Consider the following 17,665-nt stretch of genomic DNA (forward strand, 5'->3'; position numbering starts at 1 on the left):
TTTTTGAAGGTTATTGTTTATTTAATAAACGTGACACATGCTCCTAAAGCAGACCCAGGGGCTTTGCCTTACACCACTTCTAAACTTGATTGCTGGCAGGTTGCTGTGTAGCATTACTGTGGCTCTTTCTTTTCAGGTTCACTTGGCTTTTCCTCCTTCCGTGGTTCCTTCTCCTCCCTCACTTCTTCCAATCCTTCATTTGTGGTTTTTGTGTTCCTCCTTGATCTGTATCCCCTGAATGTGGCTTGAATTTTTGTAGCAGCCTCGTCTTCAGTTAGGCTCAAAGCACTCTTACCTACTGCTGGTTTCTCCACTCCTCCCTCCTTTAGAATGGAAAAGAAAAACAAATGTACATGTCTAAGCTTTGCCTTTAACCAGCTGAGGGGTTTGAACAGATATATAGATCTCTCTTTGAAAAAGAGAGTGAGAGCTTTAAAAGTAACTCAAACCTCCATTATTCCAAAGGCCTTTTGGAAGGTGGCTCATGAGTCCTAGGGTGGGTGGGAAAACAAAATGCAACTTGTTTTGTCATTTTTTAAATATGTACTTTCCACAATATATTCACAGGACTATTTTTAGTGCTAGATGTTCTGTATGTCACTTGGGCAACTTTCCATCAAAGGAAGTTTTGTCTGCTAAAAATGCGAGAATTTAGCACTTAGAATTTAGATATTACCAACTGTTTATCCTTGGGATGCAAGAAGAAAAAATCCCCTACCAGAAGAGAGGGGAGCAATGTCATGGGCTGCAGTTGCCTAATCTGTTTGCCTGCAATGGACAAAGGCTTCAATGTCATTCAAATGTTACAAAATACAAAGGGTACACTTCATCCATAGTTAAGAAGTTTCAAATCCCAGTGATTTCAATGGGTGAATAGAACAGAAGCTTAAACCTGCAAATATCTGCAATATCTGGAAATAATCCCACAAACACAGCAGGGCTTCCTTCTGACTAAATATGCATATCATCATCACCAGGGCTGGGCAATATACCAATATATTGTCCAAAACCGGCTTTAAGTCCATAGCATGATACCAGTTTCATAATTTCTGACCTGCCAATATCTTGCGAATCATGTTGGGTGGGTGGGTGGGTGGGTGTGTCTGTGTGTTATGCAAAAAGCAAGATGCGAAGAAAACCGTTAAGCCAGCCAGTGCCTCTACATAGCTCCAACCTTATTTCAGATATGGTGATACAGTGGTATATCACAATGTTATCAGGCGATATATCACAATGTTGAAAACCAGATATCACCCAGCCCTAATCACCATCCTATTTGTTGCTGCCTTTCCACAAAAAGAAGCATGCTCAGTGTGGCTTACAACAAAGAAAAGAGTACTACACCTCAAAATCAACATTGCAAGAACAATTTCATAGTAACATCATAAAACAGCAACACAATAGCAACTATAACTGCATGCAAAAAGCAGTCTTTCAATACTAGAGTATAAATATAACAAGATTAAATTAACTACACCTTCTAGCAACAGCAGAAATAACAAGGGAGCATGACAGTTTCACCTTAGTCCTATGGTGTTGCTCACACTGCAATGGAGCAATAGAAAACAATGGGACTTTAAACATTTGGTTGGGCTGTGCCTACATTTTACCTGATGGAACTTGTTGAACAAAAGCGATGTGCTGCCCCCTTTGATTGCAGGTTCAGAGATCCAACTCAAACATCCAAGTGTCTTGGGGAAATGTTAGAAATAGGGCAGGCATAGGCAAACTCTGGTCCTCCAGATGTTTGGGACTGCAATTCCCATCATCCCTGACCACTGGTCCTGTTAGCTAGGTTTGATGGGAATTGTAATCCCAAACATCTGGAGGGCTGGAGTTTGTCTATGCCTGAAATAGTGCCAGCTGCCAATGATGTTGATTTCCAGAAGATTTCTATGCATATTAGGGCAATTTGCTTAGGAAAATATCCTGATGCCTTGGAGAGGGCATGGGTGTGGCCAGGATTTATTTGGGGGGCAGGCTTTATGTTAGGGGGGCAGGACCGAGTTATCTGCAATTGGTCAGTTAGTTGGGTATTTTTATTTCTTTACTTGATTTGAGTGAGACAACTGCCCTCCCCCACCCCACCCCACCCCGCTACTTCCATGGGAGAGGGAGCTAATTTGCAATGTTTATTCTACCTGTATTTAAAACTAAGGACCTGACACCATCAAGCTTACCTAATATTGCATTTGCAACTGGCATCCATTCATAGTTACTAATTAATTTATGAAATGGGAAAACTTTCCACTGGAAAATTTTCTGTTTAATTTCCCCACCACCACATTGCCACTGTCTGCCACTTTATCCAAAGCAGATTTGGAGATGTGTTAACTGCTCTCACTTATGTGACTCAGCTCGTTCTCTCTCTCTCTCTCTCTCTCTCTCTCTCTCTCTCTCTCTCTCTCTCTCTCTCTCCTCATTTAACTTCAAGTGAAGGATTCTTTTAGGTGGATCAGCAACCAGGGATTTGAAACTGGAATCCATGCAGGGAAGAAGAGACTCCATAGATTGCCACTGATGAGAGTCTCTGGGTTGTATCCAAAGTAGAGCTAAGTTGGTAAGTCACAGTCCTGTGTTCACAAGGATTTCCATTTGTGCAACAGATTCTCCCCCCTCCCCAATCTGTTCTCGGGGTTCCCTCATATTTGAGGAAGGCACAGTGTGCACATGGTGGGAAGATGATGGGATGTTTCGATTGGATGCCTCCCTCTGTAAAAAGCAATGGAAAAGTGAAAAGATCTTGACAAATTGACTCTTGCTGCAATCTATGCAAAGATTAACTCTGGCCTCACTGATTCTATGCTGTCTCACAGAAGCTTTGGGGCATGACAAGGTCAGCAGTGATTTAGCTATGTAGCAAAGGGCTGAGAATGGTGTTCAGATTTTTTAAAAAAAAACAGTGAACTCATTGAAGATTGCTTACTGGCTGTGCACCAGATCCTTCCTTCTTCTCCTCTGCTTTATCACCACCTCCTGGTGGTGCAAGTTCCTGCAAAAACAAAGGCTATTTTCAATGCACTTGCTTGCAAGAAGAGCATCAGGGTCTGGTGGTACAGGTGATACTTAATTCAATCACTTAGCTCAATCAAGGTGTGGGATGAGAAGGGTCAGGAAGTTGCTCACAATCATTTGGGTGTGTGGTTTTCTCTAGATCAGGGCAGGGAACTTGTAGCTTTCCAAATGTTGTTGGACTTCATTTCCTCAACCAACGTGAGTCAGGATTGATGGGAACTGAAGTGTGTCACCATTTGGAAGGTCAAAAGTTCCTCACCCACAGTCTAGGAAGGAGTGGACTATGTACATGCCTTGATAGCTTCTGTGACCAAATCAACAAACACATTTATTTGTTTTTTTTTCTACCACCTTCCATAGTACTATCACACAATTGACACATTCAAGTGTTAAATGAGCACGTGGAATTATTTCTGAGCTTTTGAATCAGTTCAGGCATAACAATTGGGGGTGGCAGATGTTTAATCTACCCTTCCAAAGCACCACAGTGCTTCCTATACTACTAAGCTCTCTCTGCCCACGCCCTCTGGCCCATTAGTCCCCCCCCCCGGTCTTTGATCTCTAATGTCATGTCTTTGGCCCCAAGTTCTGCATGTTGAAAAATATATGCCCACTATAAAATAAGACTTACATTGAAGGCATGGTTATTGTAGAATCGGTCCTCTATTTTTGCTCCCCATTCACATGGATCATAACCACTTTCTAAACAGAGTTTTGTAAAAGAAAATACACACTGGATTATTTTATATATACAAAAATAAGGGTTGTATCCAATGCTGGTCACCAAAATTAAATAGACATAGCTAACTTGGGTCTATTGTTCTTGTGTGTCTACTAGTCTAAGTACAGTTTAGTTGGGACAAACCCAAAATAAGTTACCCATTCAAGTATTTAGAGTAGCAGCTCCAATGAAATGCAGGTATCACACAACATGTCTTGGTCTAGTTATGCACTTTCAGCTTTAGGGATTGTAGGATCATTTTTCTTTTAAAAATCCCTTAACTATTCATATTTACACCTGTGTACTTATATACAAATATTTGTAATCGTACAAAGATTACCATAATAAAGGACAAAAGTGGTAAGGACCTAACAGAAGCAGAAGACATCAAGAAGAGGTGGCAAGAATACACAGAGGAATTATACCACAAAGATATGGAGGTCTCGTACACCCCAGGTAGTGTGGTTGGTGACCTTGAGCCAGACATCCTGGAGAGTGAAGTCAAATGGCTCTTAGAAAGCACTGCTAATAACAAGGCCAGTGGAAGTGATGATATTCTAGCTGAACTATTTAAAATTTTAAAAGATAATGCTGTTAAGGTGCTACACCCAATATGCCAGCAAGTTTGGAAAACTCAGCAATGGCCAGAGGATTGGAAAAGATAAGTCTACATCCCAATCCCAAAGAAGGGCAGTGCCAAAGAATGCTCCAACTACCACACAATTGCCCTCATTTCACACGCTAGCAAGGTTATGCTTAAAATTCTACAAGGCAGGCTTAGGCAGTATGTGGACCGAGAACTCCCAGAAATGCAAGCTAGATTTCAAAGGGGCAGAGGAACCAGAGACCAAATAGCAAACATGCGCTGGATTATGGAGAAAGCTAGAGAGTTCCAGAAAAACATCTACTTCTGCTTCATTGACTATGCAAAAGCCTTTGACTGTGTCGACCACAGCAAACTATGGCAAGTTCTTAAAGAAATGAGAGTGCCTGATCATCTCATCTGTCTCCTGAGAAATCTCTATGTGGGACAAGAAGCTACAGTTAGAACTGGATATGGAACAACTGATTGGTTCAAAATTGGGAAAGGAGTACGACAAGGCTGTATATTGTCTCCCTGCTTATTTAACTTATATGCAGAATTCATCATGCGAAAGGCTGGACTGGATGAATCCCAAGCCGGAATTAAGATTGCCGGAAGAAATATCAACAACCTCAGATATGCAGATGACACAACCTTGATGGCAGAAAGTGAGGAGGAATTAAATAACTTTTTAATGAGGGTAAAAGAGGAGAGCACAAAATATGGTCTGAAGCTCAACATAAAAAAACCAAGATCATGGCCGCTGGTCCCATCACCTCCTGGCAAATAGAAGGGGAAGAAATGGAGGCAGTGAGAGATTTTACTTTCTTGGGCTCCTTGATCACTGCAGATGGTGACAGCAGTCACGAAATTAAAAGACGCCTGCTTCTTGGGAGAAAAGCAATGACAAACCTAGACAGCATCTTAAAAAGCAGAGACATCACCTTGCCGACAAAGGTCCATATAGTTAAAGCTATGGTTTTCCAAGTAGTGATGTATGGAAGTGAGAGCTGGACCATAAAGAAGGCTGATCTCCGAAGAATTGATGTTTTTGAATTATGGTGCTGGAGGAAACTCTTGAGAGTCCCATGGACTGCAAGATCAAACCTATCCATTCTGAAGAAAATCAGCCCTGAGTGCTCACTGGAAGGACAGATCGTGAAGCTGAGGCTCCAATACCTTGGCCACCTCATGAGAAGAGAAGACTCCCTGGAAAAGACCCTGATGTTGGGAAAGATTGAGGGCACAAGGAGAAGGGGACGACAGAGGATGAGATGGTTGGACAGTGTTCTCGAAGCTTCGAACATGAGTTTGACCAAACTGCGGGAGGCAGTGGAAGACAGGAGTGCCTGGCGTGCTATGGTCAATGGGGTCACGAAGTGTCGGACACGACTAAACGACTAAACAACAACAACTTATATACAGCCAAGTGCAAAAGAAAGGGGGAAGCAACTGCAAGATTCTCTATGGAGTTGAGTCAGGATTTTAAGTCAGAACACATGTATTTCCTTCCAAGAAAAGAGTAGAAACAACCAAGTATGATGGGTTAGTTAGTAAATGAGTGAATGGGCAAAACAATGCTTTAAAACGTCTTGTTTTTGACAGGGAAAGGGGGTTTGATAATAAAAAAATGTAGAGTAAGAGCTGGAATAATACACGTCATGAAACATTTGCCCAGTCTTACTGAGTTAAGGTATCCAATTTTGCATGAGTAAGTGGGAAGTAGAATGGTAATCAAGGACAGTTTGTGGCAGAATGAGAAATGACTATACTGGCTACTCATAACATTTTAAGTAACAGATGGCGCAAAAAGGAGTTAGTACTGTACACTGCAATCCTATGCACGTCTCCTGAGAAATAAACATTTACTCCCAATAAAGTATCAATAGTATTGCAGCCTATATCTGTTTTCAGCAACTACTTAAGGTCCCACAAACTGAGAGCTGCTACTTGATTCGTACTACTTTGGAAGACCAACCCCATCTTGAGTATAAGTGCTTATTCCACTCTGTTCATCATCACCCATCCTAAGCAGACAACTTCCACAGGTACATTAGTCATGGGCGGGAAACAATCTCAGTGTCCTGTGACCCAAACTCTTTATTCCTTTTTACATGCATAGCCTGCTTTTGGGCTGGAATACACAAACATGCTTAGGGCGTTCATACAGTTCAACAGTTTCCCTTCTGAGACAGTAAAATATTTTTAAAAACAAAAACAACAAAACAAATGCTCACAGGGCTATATTTCATGGCTTCAGACCAAGGAGATATCGGTTCAAATATCCACCCAGCTACAAAGCTCACTGGGTGATCTTAGGAGAGCTACTATCTCTCTCAGCCTAGCCTACATTACAGGTTGCAAGGATAAAGTGGGTACACCACCTTGAACTCTTTGGAGGAAAGATAGGATAGAAATGAAAGCCCCTTTTAAAAAATACTGAACTCAAGAAATGGGGGGGGGGGGTCAACACAACCAAGGTGGTGGTGGGGGTAAGAGTCCAGGTGATTCACAGTAACAGATATCAATGGTGTTTTCAACGCATGCGGCAGCTACACTGGTGACTGGGAGCGGCCGCCAAGATCACACAACACCGGTTCTGAAAGACCTACATTGGCTCCCAGTATGTTTCCGAGCACAATTTAAAGTGTTGGTGATTACCTTTAAAGCCCTAAACGGCCCTGGCCCAGTATATCTGAAGGAGCATCTCCATCCCCATCGTTCTGCCCGGACACTGAGGTCCAACTCCGAGGGCCTTCTGCCGGTTTCCTCGCTGCGAGAAGTAAAGTTACAGGGAACCAGGCAGAGGGCCTTCTCGGTAGTGGGGCCCGCCCTCCCATCAGATGTCAAGGAAATAAACAACTACCTGACTTTTAGAAGACATCTGAAGGAAGCCCTGTTTAGGGAAGTTTTTAATGTTTCCCTTGCTGAAAAAGTCATTATGGCACATAAATATGTTTTTCCAGCCCTACGTAAGGCTGTGCCCTAACCATGTATGGGGAATGTGTGACCCTCCAGATGCTGTTGGACTGGCCCTAGCTTCATCCCTGTCTGTGAGTCATGCAGGCTGGAACTGATGGTAACTGGAGTTCAACAACAACTGGAGGGTGACATGCTCTCTCTCCATCCCTGTCCTGAACATGACTTTTCAGACTCTTAAAAAGCGAATGTAAGCAGCTTAGCCTGGCTCCCCATGTTTGGAAATATTTTCCTGTCCTGCTTATGCAGACAGATCTGCACGGTGTCCTTAAGTTGCACAATAAAATCTGGCTTCACAATTTGGGTTTCGGGGCCAGGTGAATAAGGTGTAGAACTCACAGAACCCAATTATGAAACTGCTGGTGCTGCGTGCCCTATAAAATTAAAATAACCCTCCTGAATGTCAGTCTGCCTAGCAACATCTTCACTTATAGAACCAATTACATTCTGAAGGTCTGCTAAAGAACAGTGTATTTTGAAAGGAGGGTATCATTCCAAGCAAAAAAGTGTAGTCTTCCACCTGTAACTCTGAGACACAACTGAGTCTTGCCACTGGGAAGAGGAAAAATAACTAATTATATGAGATGGTAAGGGGTTCTTTCCCTACACCCAGAACATTCACTGCTCACTAACTTTCCTTGCATAACGCTATAAACCTTCTCCAAAAGTGTCATTTACTAGACATTTTAAAAACAAAGAAGAGGCCAAATAGCTCTGAGCTTCACTGTGAGTCATCCTGCAATTAAAAACACCACATGTTTGTAGCTTGGTCAATCAGCAAGACTGCTTCCTCCGGCCGGCTATTTTTTTTAAAAAAATGCTTCACAAAAATTCTCCCAGAGAACTAGGAGTCCCACATTATCAAGAGAAGGCCACAACAACATGAAATTAATCATACTTGGATTGCTGTCAAGTAGCTTCAAATGAAGAAAGGGGCTTCAGATCCATCAGCTGCTTTTTCCTTGCCTCAAGATGCAATCCTACTAGCTATCAACACACTTTCCTGATAGTACCTATATAAAGTAGACAGGAAAGTCCTTCACCTGCTTTTAGCAGAGGGTAAAAATGCAATAGTGTGTAAGAAACCTTATATCTTGGGAAAGAGAAGTGTAAATGTGGAATCTTTGCTCCTTGTTAACAGAGCAAGCCATGTACTCTGTACTTGCACACCAAATGGCCAAGAAGGGAAAGAGGAACACGTCTTCTCTGCACCCTCAGACTTCCAGTGCATTTTCTTCTTCCCATCCCAATCTAGGTTTCCCATGACCTAAAGAAAATGCCTCTGTTTGTGTAAAGCTAGTACTGCGTAGTGTTTTGTGGCTGCAACCACAAACAGGAGACTTCCACATCTGCCCTCCAGATGCTATGGACAGCTTCAATCATCCCTGACTATTGAACGACTGTGAGTGATAGAAGCTGTAGTTTAAAACATCTGGAGGGCACCGTTTGAGAAAGGTTGCTGTACACACTTACCTGGAAGTCCCACTGAACACATTGGGACTTCTGAGTAACTGTGCATAGGATTAGGTTGGTTTGGATCTTTCCTCAGGGAGAAGAATGTGTGCACATATATATTAAACATAGGTGAAATTATCTCAGTTTATGCTCACTTTCTCTTTCGATGAGAAGAGTTTCAAAATACTTGGCTGCAAAGCTTGGTATATCCACAGGCTGGCTCCTCAAGACTTCCCTGGCAAGCCCTTCGAGCAGATTTGCAAATCCTGCAGGAATGCGTTGAGTGGTGTTGGAGAATGGAATGGACATTGTCTCTCAATAGGTTTCTATCCCACCTGCAGTTTCATTAACAAGAGAAATGCATTATTTTTGTATCTGAAAAATAGATTTTTTGTTGGTCTAATAATATATACAGATGTTACATGTATTACAACTGAAGTTATGAAACTCATACATTCCCCACCCACTGCATCATTTACTGAATGAAGAATGAACACAAATGCCTACATTATACTTAAGACACAAAGAGCACAAAATAACAATAATCACCACTGCAACTTGCTATCCAATATTCAGAAATCTGCAATGGCACCTTTGCTCTGGGGCTGCAATGCTTTATTTATGAGATCTGTTGATGAAAAACATTTTGATCAACCCAAAACAAGCACTCATTTAACCAGGGACAAGGTATTTAATTTAAAATAATTTTCTTTCAGGAGCTGCACTCCCTTCTCTGTCTTACTGGTTACAGGTAGGTAGCCGTGTTGGTCTGGATCGAAGTAAAATAAAAAAAATCCTTCAGTAGCACCTTAAAGACCAACTAAGTTTATATTTTGGTATGAGCTTTCGTGTGCATGCACACTTCTTCAGATACACTTCTTCAGATACAGTGTATCTGAAGAAGTGTGCATGCACACGAAAGCTCATACCAAAATAAAAACTTAGTTGGTCTTTAAGGTGCTACTGAAGGATTTCTCTGTCTTACTATGAGACCAGAGAAGCCATGCTGGGGGGCGGGGGGAGTAATTTAAAATTATTTTTAACACAGGTAACTTACATGACAAGTACCATATCAAGGCAAAATGCCCACAAATGGAAGACAATGGATGTTCCTCTTCTAACATTATCTTTTTTGCATGAATAACTCCCCTTTTCTTCAAGAAAGGAGGTGCAGCTAGCATGAAGGGAGGCTAGGAAGGCAGCCTCAGATCTTCCTGTAAAAGGAGGGACCTCCTGCCTTAATCCCAGATTACTTCCTGCCTTCATGGTGAATGGTCAGACACTGAGGGCTGCTGTGTAGGGAGACCCTAGTGCAGGGCTGGGCCAGATGTGGTCCTTCAGGAATTTCTAGCTGACCATCAGAATGACCCCAGCCTATACACCCTCCCCAGCTGCACCATCTGTAAATATTTTTCCCCTGGCTGGAATGTGTCTGATAATGATTCTAGTGTCTAGATAGAGCACAGAGAATGGGGTCTGTGAGTGTCTTGTTGAAGCTAGCCTAAAAAGAGAGAAGCAACCTTTCTCAAGCAGAGTTCATTTATTAATTATGTATCTTGTTGCGATTTATGAAATTGTTCAGTTTGTTTGTTTATTTTAAATGTTTTATTCATTGTTCTTGACTACTTTTGTTATGTTGTAGTTATGTATACTTTTCATGTTGTAAGCCACCTTGAGCATGGTTTGAACAGTGGAAAGGTAATATACAAATAAAATTACTGTATTGATGTATGTACACAGTGCTCTTTTCTTTAAAAATGTTTAGGGGTACTCTCATTTTCCTACTCAAATTGAAATACTGCCGCTCAATGATGCCAAACTTAGATTCACAAAATGTTTAGGGGTATGCATCCCCTTGGATCCCCCCCCCCGAAAAAAAAGCACTGTTGTACATATGCTATGCTTGAATGCATCATCTAAACACAAAAAGCATGCTATCTTCCACAGGAATCCTCCCATATGCAAATTTATCTGATTATGTGATTAAAGCTCATACACTTAACTCATTAAGGTGTGGTTAAGTGGGCCCTACTTTTTACAGGGACCCAGGTGGCGCTGTGGTTAAACCACTGAGCCTAGGGCTTGCTGATCAGAAGGTCGGCGGTTTGAATCCCTGTGACGGGGTGAGCTCCCGTTGCTCGGTCCCAGCTCCTGCCAACCTAGCAGTTCGAAAGCACGTCAAAATGCCATATGCTGCTCTGGTTTGCCAGAAGCGGCTTTGTCATGCTGGCCACATGACCTGGAAGCTATACGCCGGCTCCCTCGGCCAATAATGCGAGATGAGCGCGTAACCCCAGAGTCGGTCGCGACTGGACCTAATGGTCAGGGGTCCCTTTACCTTTTTACTTTTTACAGCATGGGAGTACAGTACATTTTTCACTAGCTAATTGCAGTTCAGACAGGATTACGCTAGTAGGACTGCAAGAAGTTTTGTAAGGAGGACTATATGAAATATTGCAGGGAAAATTTATGGAAAGGATTAATAGTTATGGATTAGTAAAAGTAATAGTGAAAATAATGAAATGCAAGATAAGTGATGAAGACTAAAAATCATCAGACGTTGTTGATGGAAGTCCTTGGCTTATAGCCAAAATATTGTATAAGATAAGAAGAGATTTTATGTGATGTTTGGAAATTTATGCAAAAAATTAATAAATATATATATATTTAACAAATAATAATTGCAGTTCAAACAGATGTTTAAAAGCACAGCAAAGCAGTCAATACAAAAGTCAGAGATCCTATACAGCACCTCTGTTACCTCATTTCTGCCATTAGAAATAAACTCTAGGATATTAAATGACAACAGTTTGTTGTAAAGTTCTACTTATGAATTTAGTAGCAAGCAAAGTCAGAGAATGCAGGAGTTAAAGCAGAGATAGAAGCCTTAATTCATTCTATTCAGTACATATTACACCTCTGCTAAAATTTCAGTTGCCTTTTATACAGTCACAGTTTACCTTCACAGCTTGAGCGAGGTTACAAATATGAGTTTGTGCACCTCTCATTACCCTAATGGATGTAATTAGAAACGCAAGTACTCAGATCTGGAAACAGGAAACAAGCTCATACATTCGCAAACACTTTCAACAGTGCAATCTTATACATGTCTAAGTACTCCACAGCAAGCAGAATTGGACTTTCTCTTAATTAAGTCTGTATAGGATTGCAATCCTATGCTAACCACCTGGAAATAAGCACCACTGAAAACAGTGAAATTACTTCTCAGTAAACATATAGTAATGTACTGCTAATACGGTAACTGTGATTGTAATCAAACTATACTTAAGTCTCCTTGACCTCAATGGGTTCTGCATTCTCAGTTGCCTGCAAAGGATCAGAATGCAAAACTTACACGAATTTGTAATTTTTATTTGGGAAATATTTTAAATTGTTGTACTGTATAACTACTGCCTGTAGCTGCATGCAGTCCTGAGATCACTTACTTGAGAATAAGTTCCACTGAACTCAGTGGAATTTAAACTCAGTGAGTATACAGCTTCGGTCCTCTATACCTGAAGGAGCATCTTCCCACTCATTGTTTAGCCCAGACACTGAGGTCCAGTTCTGAGGGCCTTCTGGCAGCTTCCTCATTGCAAGAAGTGAAGCTACAGGAACCAGGCAGAGGGCCTTTTTGGTAGTGGTGCCCACCCTGCGGAATGCCCTCCCCTAGACAACTGAAGGCAGCCCTGTATCAGGAAACCTTTAATGTCTGATGTTTTGTTGTGCTTTTCTTATATTCTTTTGGAAGCCACACAGGGTGGCTGGGGCAACAAGTAATAAATAATAATTACTATTATTTCTACGTAAATGTGCACAGGATTCAGCTGCAAACTGTGGATTTAGCAGCCTTACTGACAAAACAGACAGAAACTTCAACATTCAAGGTTCAATTCAAAATGACCATTACTTTTAATTTTAAAACATATATAGCACCCTTATATAGCACCCTTCATTTTGTTTAGGATTCTAGGGCAATGTACAATTTACTGGTCACCCTGCTTTCTTGTTCTATCTTTGAGATCAGCATAGAAATGTCACAGACATCTTTGGCCCCAGCAATTCCCCCAACTCGGTTTATTCTTGTCTATCTCTAACATGTTACCATTCAACATGGTTGATATTATTAATTTATGATTAATTTCTTAACCTCCCTTCACCATGAGGTCCCAGAGCAGGTTACAACAATCTAAAAATATATTAAAAGATGACTTGTAATGAACTATACCTATTATTAGGGATTAGTGACCTGTTTTCCAATTCCATTATTTTATAATGATTTTTAAAGCACTTCCTGGAAGAAGAAGAGCTGGGCCACTTCTAGACTGTCACTAATTTCAGGTGAAATTCAATCACATGCCAACAAATGTGAATAAATGCACAAGAAATAGGTCTGGAAGTGCCCCGGGTCTCCCATTTGCTGGAAATCTGCACACACAAAAATAAGACAGATGCTCTGCTTTCAAATGCAAGAGTAACAATCCCCGGTCACTTCCACCCAACCCATTCACTTAATGTTCATCTTGATCTTGATTTGTTTGCAAGGATGTAACATGATGTCGCATGAAACAAATTTAATCCCGTACTGGTTGAGACCCTACCTGCCTGCAGACTGTCTTGCCAGAGTGGTGCATGCTCTAGTTATCTCCCACTTGGACTATTGCAATGCACTCTATGTGGGGCTTCCTTTGAAGGTGACCCAGAAACTACAATTAATTCAGAATGCAGCAGCTAGACTGGTGACTGGGAGTGGCCGCCAAGACTATATAAAACCAGTCCTGAAAGACCTACCTGGGCTCCCAGTATGTTTCTGAGCACAATTCAAAGTGTTGGTGCTGACCTTTAAAGCCCTTAAACAGCCTCGGCCCTGTATACCAGAAGGAGCATCTCCACCCCTGTTGTTCAGTCCGGACACTGAGGTCCAGCTCTGAGGGTCTTCTGCTGCTTTCCTCCCTGCGAAAAGCAAGGTTACAGGGAACCAGGCAGAGGGCCTTCTTGGTAGTGGCACCCTCCCTGTGGAACACCCTCCCTTCAGGTGTCAAGGAAATAAACAACTGACTGATTTTTAGAAGACATCTGAAGGCAGCCCTGTTTAGGGAAGCTTTTAATGTTCGATGTTTTAGTTTGTTCTGATATGTGCTGTGAGCCGCCCAGAGTCACTGGGGAAACCCAGCCAGATGGGCAGGGTATAAATAAATTATTTATTATTATTAATGTCAATCCCCAACTCAGCCATTATTATTGCTATTATTATCATTATTATCATTATTTTAATACGGTGCGTTTTCCCCTCACTTCCTTCAGCGCAAAGAAGTGCCAGGGAGTTTATTAAATCCACTTATTAAATCCCATCGGCCAAGTTGCACCGGTCGAAGCACCCGGGGGTGGGATTCTGTGACCCTCAAGACGTTGCTGGACTCCAGGTCCCAGCAGCCCTAAACCAGAAGGGCAGGAATAGCCGTAGACCCACTTATTTCCCACTGCCTGGGTTAGCCACCCCTTCGTGTGGACAAGGCGCTCTTGCTCATTCTCCGAAACACTCGCCCTCCCCCGACTCGCCCCACCTGAAGGTGACGTCACAAAGCGGCTCCTCGCACTCCTATTAGTCTTATCCCACCTCAGCCTATTTGACTGTGAGGAGCGGGAGAGCAAGCGGCGGGAGCGATAACGAAACCCCACCTCTCGCCCCTTTTTCTCAACTCGCCTGAGAGAACCGAGAGAAAAGAACGGCGTTTGTTGTTAGTTGCCTTGGCAACCCGAAACGGGACGGCAAGCGGGGAGGGACACAAGAGCGAACCGTTAGTGGATCTGTCGGCCGGTCGCTCTCGCGCAGCCCCGGATTCGTTCTCCAAACCAAGGCCCGCCTCTCGGATGCCCGGAGGCGCCCACCTATTGGACGACGGACCCGCCTTTCAAGCAAAAGTTTCGGCCCCCCACCGCCGCGGCCCGCCCACTCGAGGCCTCCGCTTATTGAAACTGCTTCAGCGCCGCTCTCGGGTTTCACCTGGTTGCCCGTTTACGAAAGGGGAAGCTCGCGGCTTGGCCAGAGAAGGAGGCGGTGGCGAGGCCAAGCCTTTTGGCCGAAGCAGGGAGCCAGCGCTCCTGTCGCGTCTAGTCAGGGCCCATTGACTTGGGACTCTGCGGGGCAGAGCGGGGGCCGGCAGCCGCCTCAGGGGTTCGCGAAGGCCTTACGCAACAATCGGCGGCGGCGTCAGGCGACGCCGCCACCGCCACCTCCGCCCGGCAACATCCGGGGTTTCAGGGCCGCGGCCTAAGCTGCGCCCTATGGCGCTCAGTAGGGAGCCGGCAGGTACAAAGCCGCCGACCGGTGCGTCGTGTTAGGGTGCCGGGGCTGCCCAAGGGAGACTCAGGCGCCAGTCCCTGGTAGGCCACGGGCTTCCTCCGGGCCAGCCGCGTACCTGAGCCTACCTTGCAGGGTTGTTGTGAGCAATCACATAGGTTGCTTCGATAAAAATTAAATGCAAAGAGATTGTTCTGGTCGAAGGGGTTAAGTGGCTGGGGGAGCCCAAGTCCCCATCTGTCATAAAGGACGCTTGAGACAAAATCATCATTCGCCATAGCCTGAAGGTTCTGGAATAAAGTTGTTGAAGCCTTGGACTCTCCAGAAGAAAGGCGGGATATTAATGCGTGGTTAAATCAAGAGTAATGTTGACACATTTTACCGATTTGACATGGTGGGATTTGTAGAGACAGTCGGTGGTCGGAATTCCTTTGCTCAACAGACCATTCTTTGCTAATGTGTCCAGGTAGTTTCTCAGGAGCAATTTCAGCAAGGGATTTGAAAAAAAAACACCACATTATAAAATAATGGAATTGGAAAACAGATCACTAATCCCTAATGTACTGCTCATTACAAGTAATCTCGCAAGTAAGTATAGACATGTGCACAATAAGAGGCTATTCCTGAAGCCCAAATTTGGGGAGTTGTGTACAGTGGTATCTCGGTTTAAGTACACAATTGGTTCCGGAAGTCTGTACTTAACCTGAAGCATACTTAACCTGAAGCGAACTTTCCCATTGAAAGTAATGGAAAGTGGATTAATCCGTTCCAGACGGTCCGCGGAGTACTTAAACTGAAGTGTACTTAACCTGAAGCAAACTTTCCCATTGAAAGTAATAGAAAGTGGATTAATCCGTTCCAGGCGGGTCCGCAGAGTACTTGAACTGAAAGTACTCAAACCGAGGCATACTTAAACCGAGGTATGACTGTATATTAAGAGCCCCCCCCCCCCCGGCAACAGCCGAGGTTTTTAGGGCCTAAGCTCCGCCCTATGGTGTTTAGTAGGGAGCGGGCAAGTACAAAGCCCCAGACTGGGATGCTCTGTTATAAAATATAACATATTTTACTGATTTGACATTCTGGGATTTGTAGACAGTAGATGGTTGCAATGCTATGTACTCCTGCAATCCTTTGTTCAACAGACCATTCTTTGGTAATGTGTCCAGGTAATTTCTCAGGAGTAGCAATTGTGCTCAAAGGCTCTGCAATTAGACATGTGCTCTAATTGTGCTCAAGACATGTGCTCAAAGGCTCTGCAATTAGAGGCGGGTGACGCTGTGGCTTAAACCACAGAGCCTAGGGCAATCAGAAGGTTGGCGGTTCAAATCTCTGCAATGGGGTGAGCTCCGGTTGTTCGGTCCCTGCTTCTGCCAACCTAGCAGTTTGAAAGCATGTCAGAGTGCAAGTAGATAAATAGGTACCGCTCCAGTGGGAAGGTAAACAGCATTTTCGTGTTCTGCTCTGATTCTCCAGAAGCGGCGTAGTCATGCTGGCCACATGACCCGGAACCTGTATGCCGGCTCCCTCGGCCACTAAAGCAAGATGAACGCCGCAACCCCAGAGTCGTCCGCGACTGGACCTAATGGTCAGGGGTCCCTTTACCTTTACTGATGTCCAAATTTGGGGAGTCATTTATACCGGTATATTTCTGGTAGGGATGGTAAGAGGTTGGGGTCAGAAATGTTAGGCAATAGGGAGCCTTTGTAGCATAATAGCCTATCTGTGGCAGACTTGAAGCCACATAAAGCAGAAATCATGTTATATAGCATTCCAGCTAGTGGAGGGCATTTATTAAAATGTGCATTGCCTTTTCTGTACGAAACTTTCAAATGGAAATGACACTACACCTTTGTTTCTTTTTCTTTTTTTGCCCCAGGTCTGTTGTGAGATCACAAGGAGCCTCGCCCCTTTAAGATAAAGTGGCTCCTGGAATTCTGCACACCCTAGAATCATGTGATGTTACTTCCTGCTTTTGTTTGGTCAGAGAGGCCATGGCTCGCTCCTTGCTGCTTGTGTTGCTGTTGGTTTGGACGGCAGGTGAGTGCAGAGGGAGGGAGCTGCCCCCCCCCCCCGGAAAATGTCCTTTGCTAGGAGGCATGTACACAAAAGGGCTAGTGGGGAAATCTGAAACGGTAACAACTGTATTCACATTAGTCACAGAACTTTCGTGTTTATTCACCTGCTTCCTATTTGAATCTCCTGATGTGAAGGCGACTGCAGTTCTTTCAAAAAACAAAACTAATAGCAAGGACAGAGGGAGGTTTTTTTGTGGGAAGTGTTGGAGCACAATAACCAGAACCATGATTCCTAGCACAATAAAAATCCAGAATATTTGCTTCCTCGCCAATGCATTTGTTATGAAAAGTCAGCTTTCGCAATGTAACTAACTGTCACTACCCTGTGCTTTCAGCATTTCACTCCCCTCTCATCACACTTTCAATATTAAGCCAGGAGCTTAATAAAGTGGTTCAGATATTGCTAACCGGTGACCCGAAACAGGTTTTTTTGTTTAAAATTTACGGGATTTTCCCTGGAACAAATGTATGTGGATTAAATGGGGGTAATTTATGGGGTGGCCTTTTGAGGCCAATGTGGATGCTGGGAAAAGTTG

General features: G+C 43.4%; 2 protein-coding genes across 12 annotated transcripts in view; one reads left to right on the forward strand and one right to left on the reverse strand.

The window, feature by feature from the left end:
• On the reverse strand, positions 1 to 14,960 carry SPA17 (sperm autoantigenic protein 17). 9 transcript variants are annotated; one of them, XM_088657923.1, is made up of 6 exons: positions 14,758 to 14,960; positions 9,303 to 9,381; positions 8,909 to 9,088; positions 3,647 to 3,717; positions 2,927 to 2,992; positions 1 to 323 (listed from the first exon to the last, which is right to left on the reverse strand). In XM_088657923.1, exons 3-6 carry the CDS (start codon positions 9,060 to 9,062, stop codon positions 114 to 116), a joined length of 501 nt encoding a protein of 166 aa, XP_088514049.1. In that variant the 5' UTR covers positions 9,063 to 9,088; positions 9,303 to 9,381; positions 14,758 to 14,960; the 3' UTR covers positions 1 to 113. The 9 variants fall into 9 exon arrangements, with proteins under 9 accessions (XP_088514049.1, XP_088514050.1, XP_034995316.1 ...); XM_088657924.1 differs by lacking the exon at positions 14,758 to 14,960 and adding an exon at positions 14,433 to 14,459; XM_035139425.3 differs by lacking the exon at positions 14,758 to 14,960 and adding an exon at positions 14,318 to 14,459.
• SIAE (sialic acid acetylesterase) overlaps positions 14,929 to 17,665 on the forward strand; it is a 16,424-nt gene continuing 13,687 nt past the window's right edge. Inside the window, exons 1-2 of one of the 3 annotated variants that reach the window (XM_035139423.3) lie at positions 14,929 to 15,642; positions 16,931 to 17,091. In XM_035139423.3, coding sequence (XP_034995314.1) covers positions 17,046 to 17,091 — 46 coding nt within the window. In that variant the 5' untranslated portion in view covers positions 14,929 to 15,642; positions 16,931 to 17,045. The remainder of the gene's footprint in view (positions 15,643 to 16,930; positions 17,092 to 17,665) is intronic. The other 2 variants (XM_088657921.1, XM_088657922.1) reach the window with 2 other exon arrangements.

The sequence above is a fragment of the Zootoca vivipara genome, chromosome 14 (assembly GCF_965207765.1).
Source record: "Zootoca vivipara chromosome 14, rZooViv2.hap1.1, whole genome shotgun sequence".
Taxonomy (NCBI): Eukaryota; Metazoa; Chordata; class Lepidosauria; order Squamata; family Lacertidae; genus Zootoca; species Zootoca vivipara.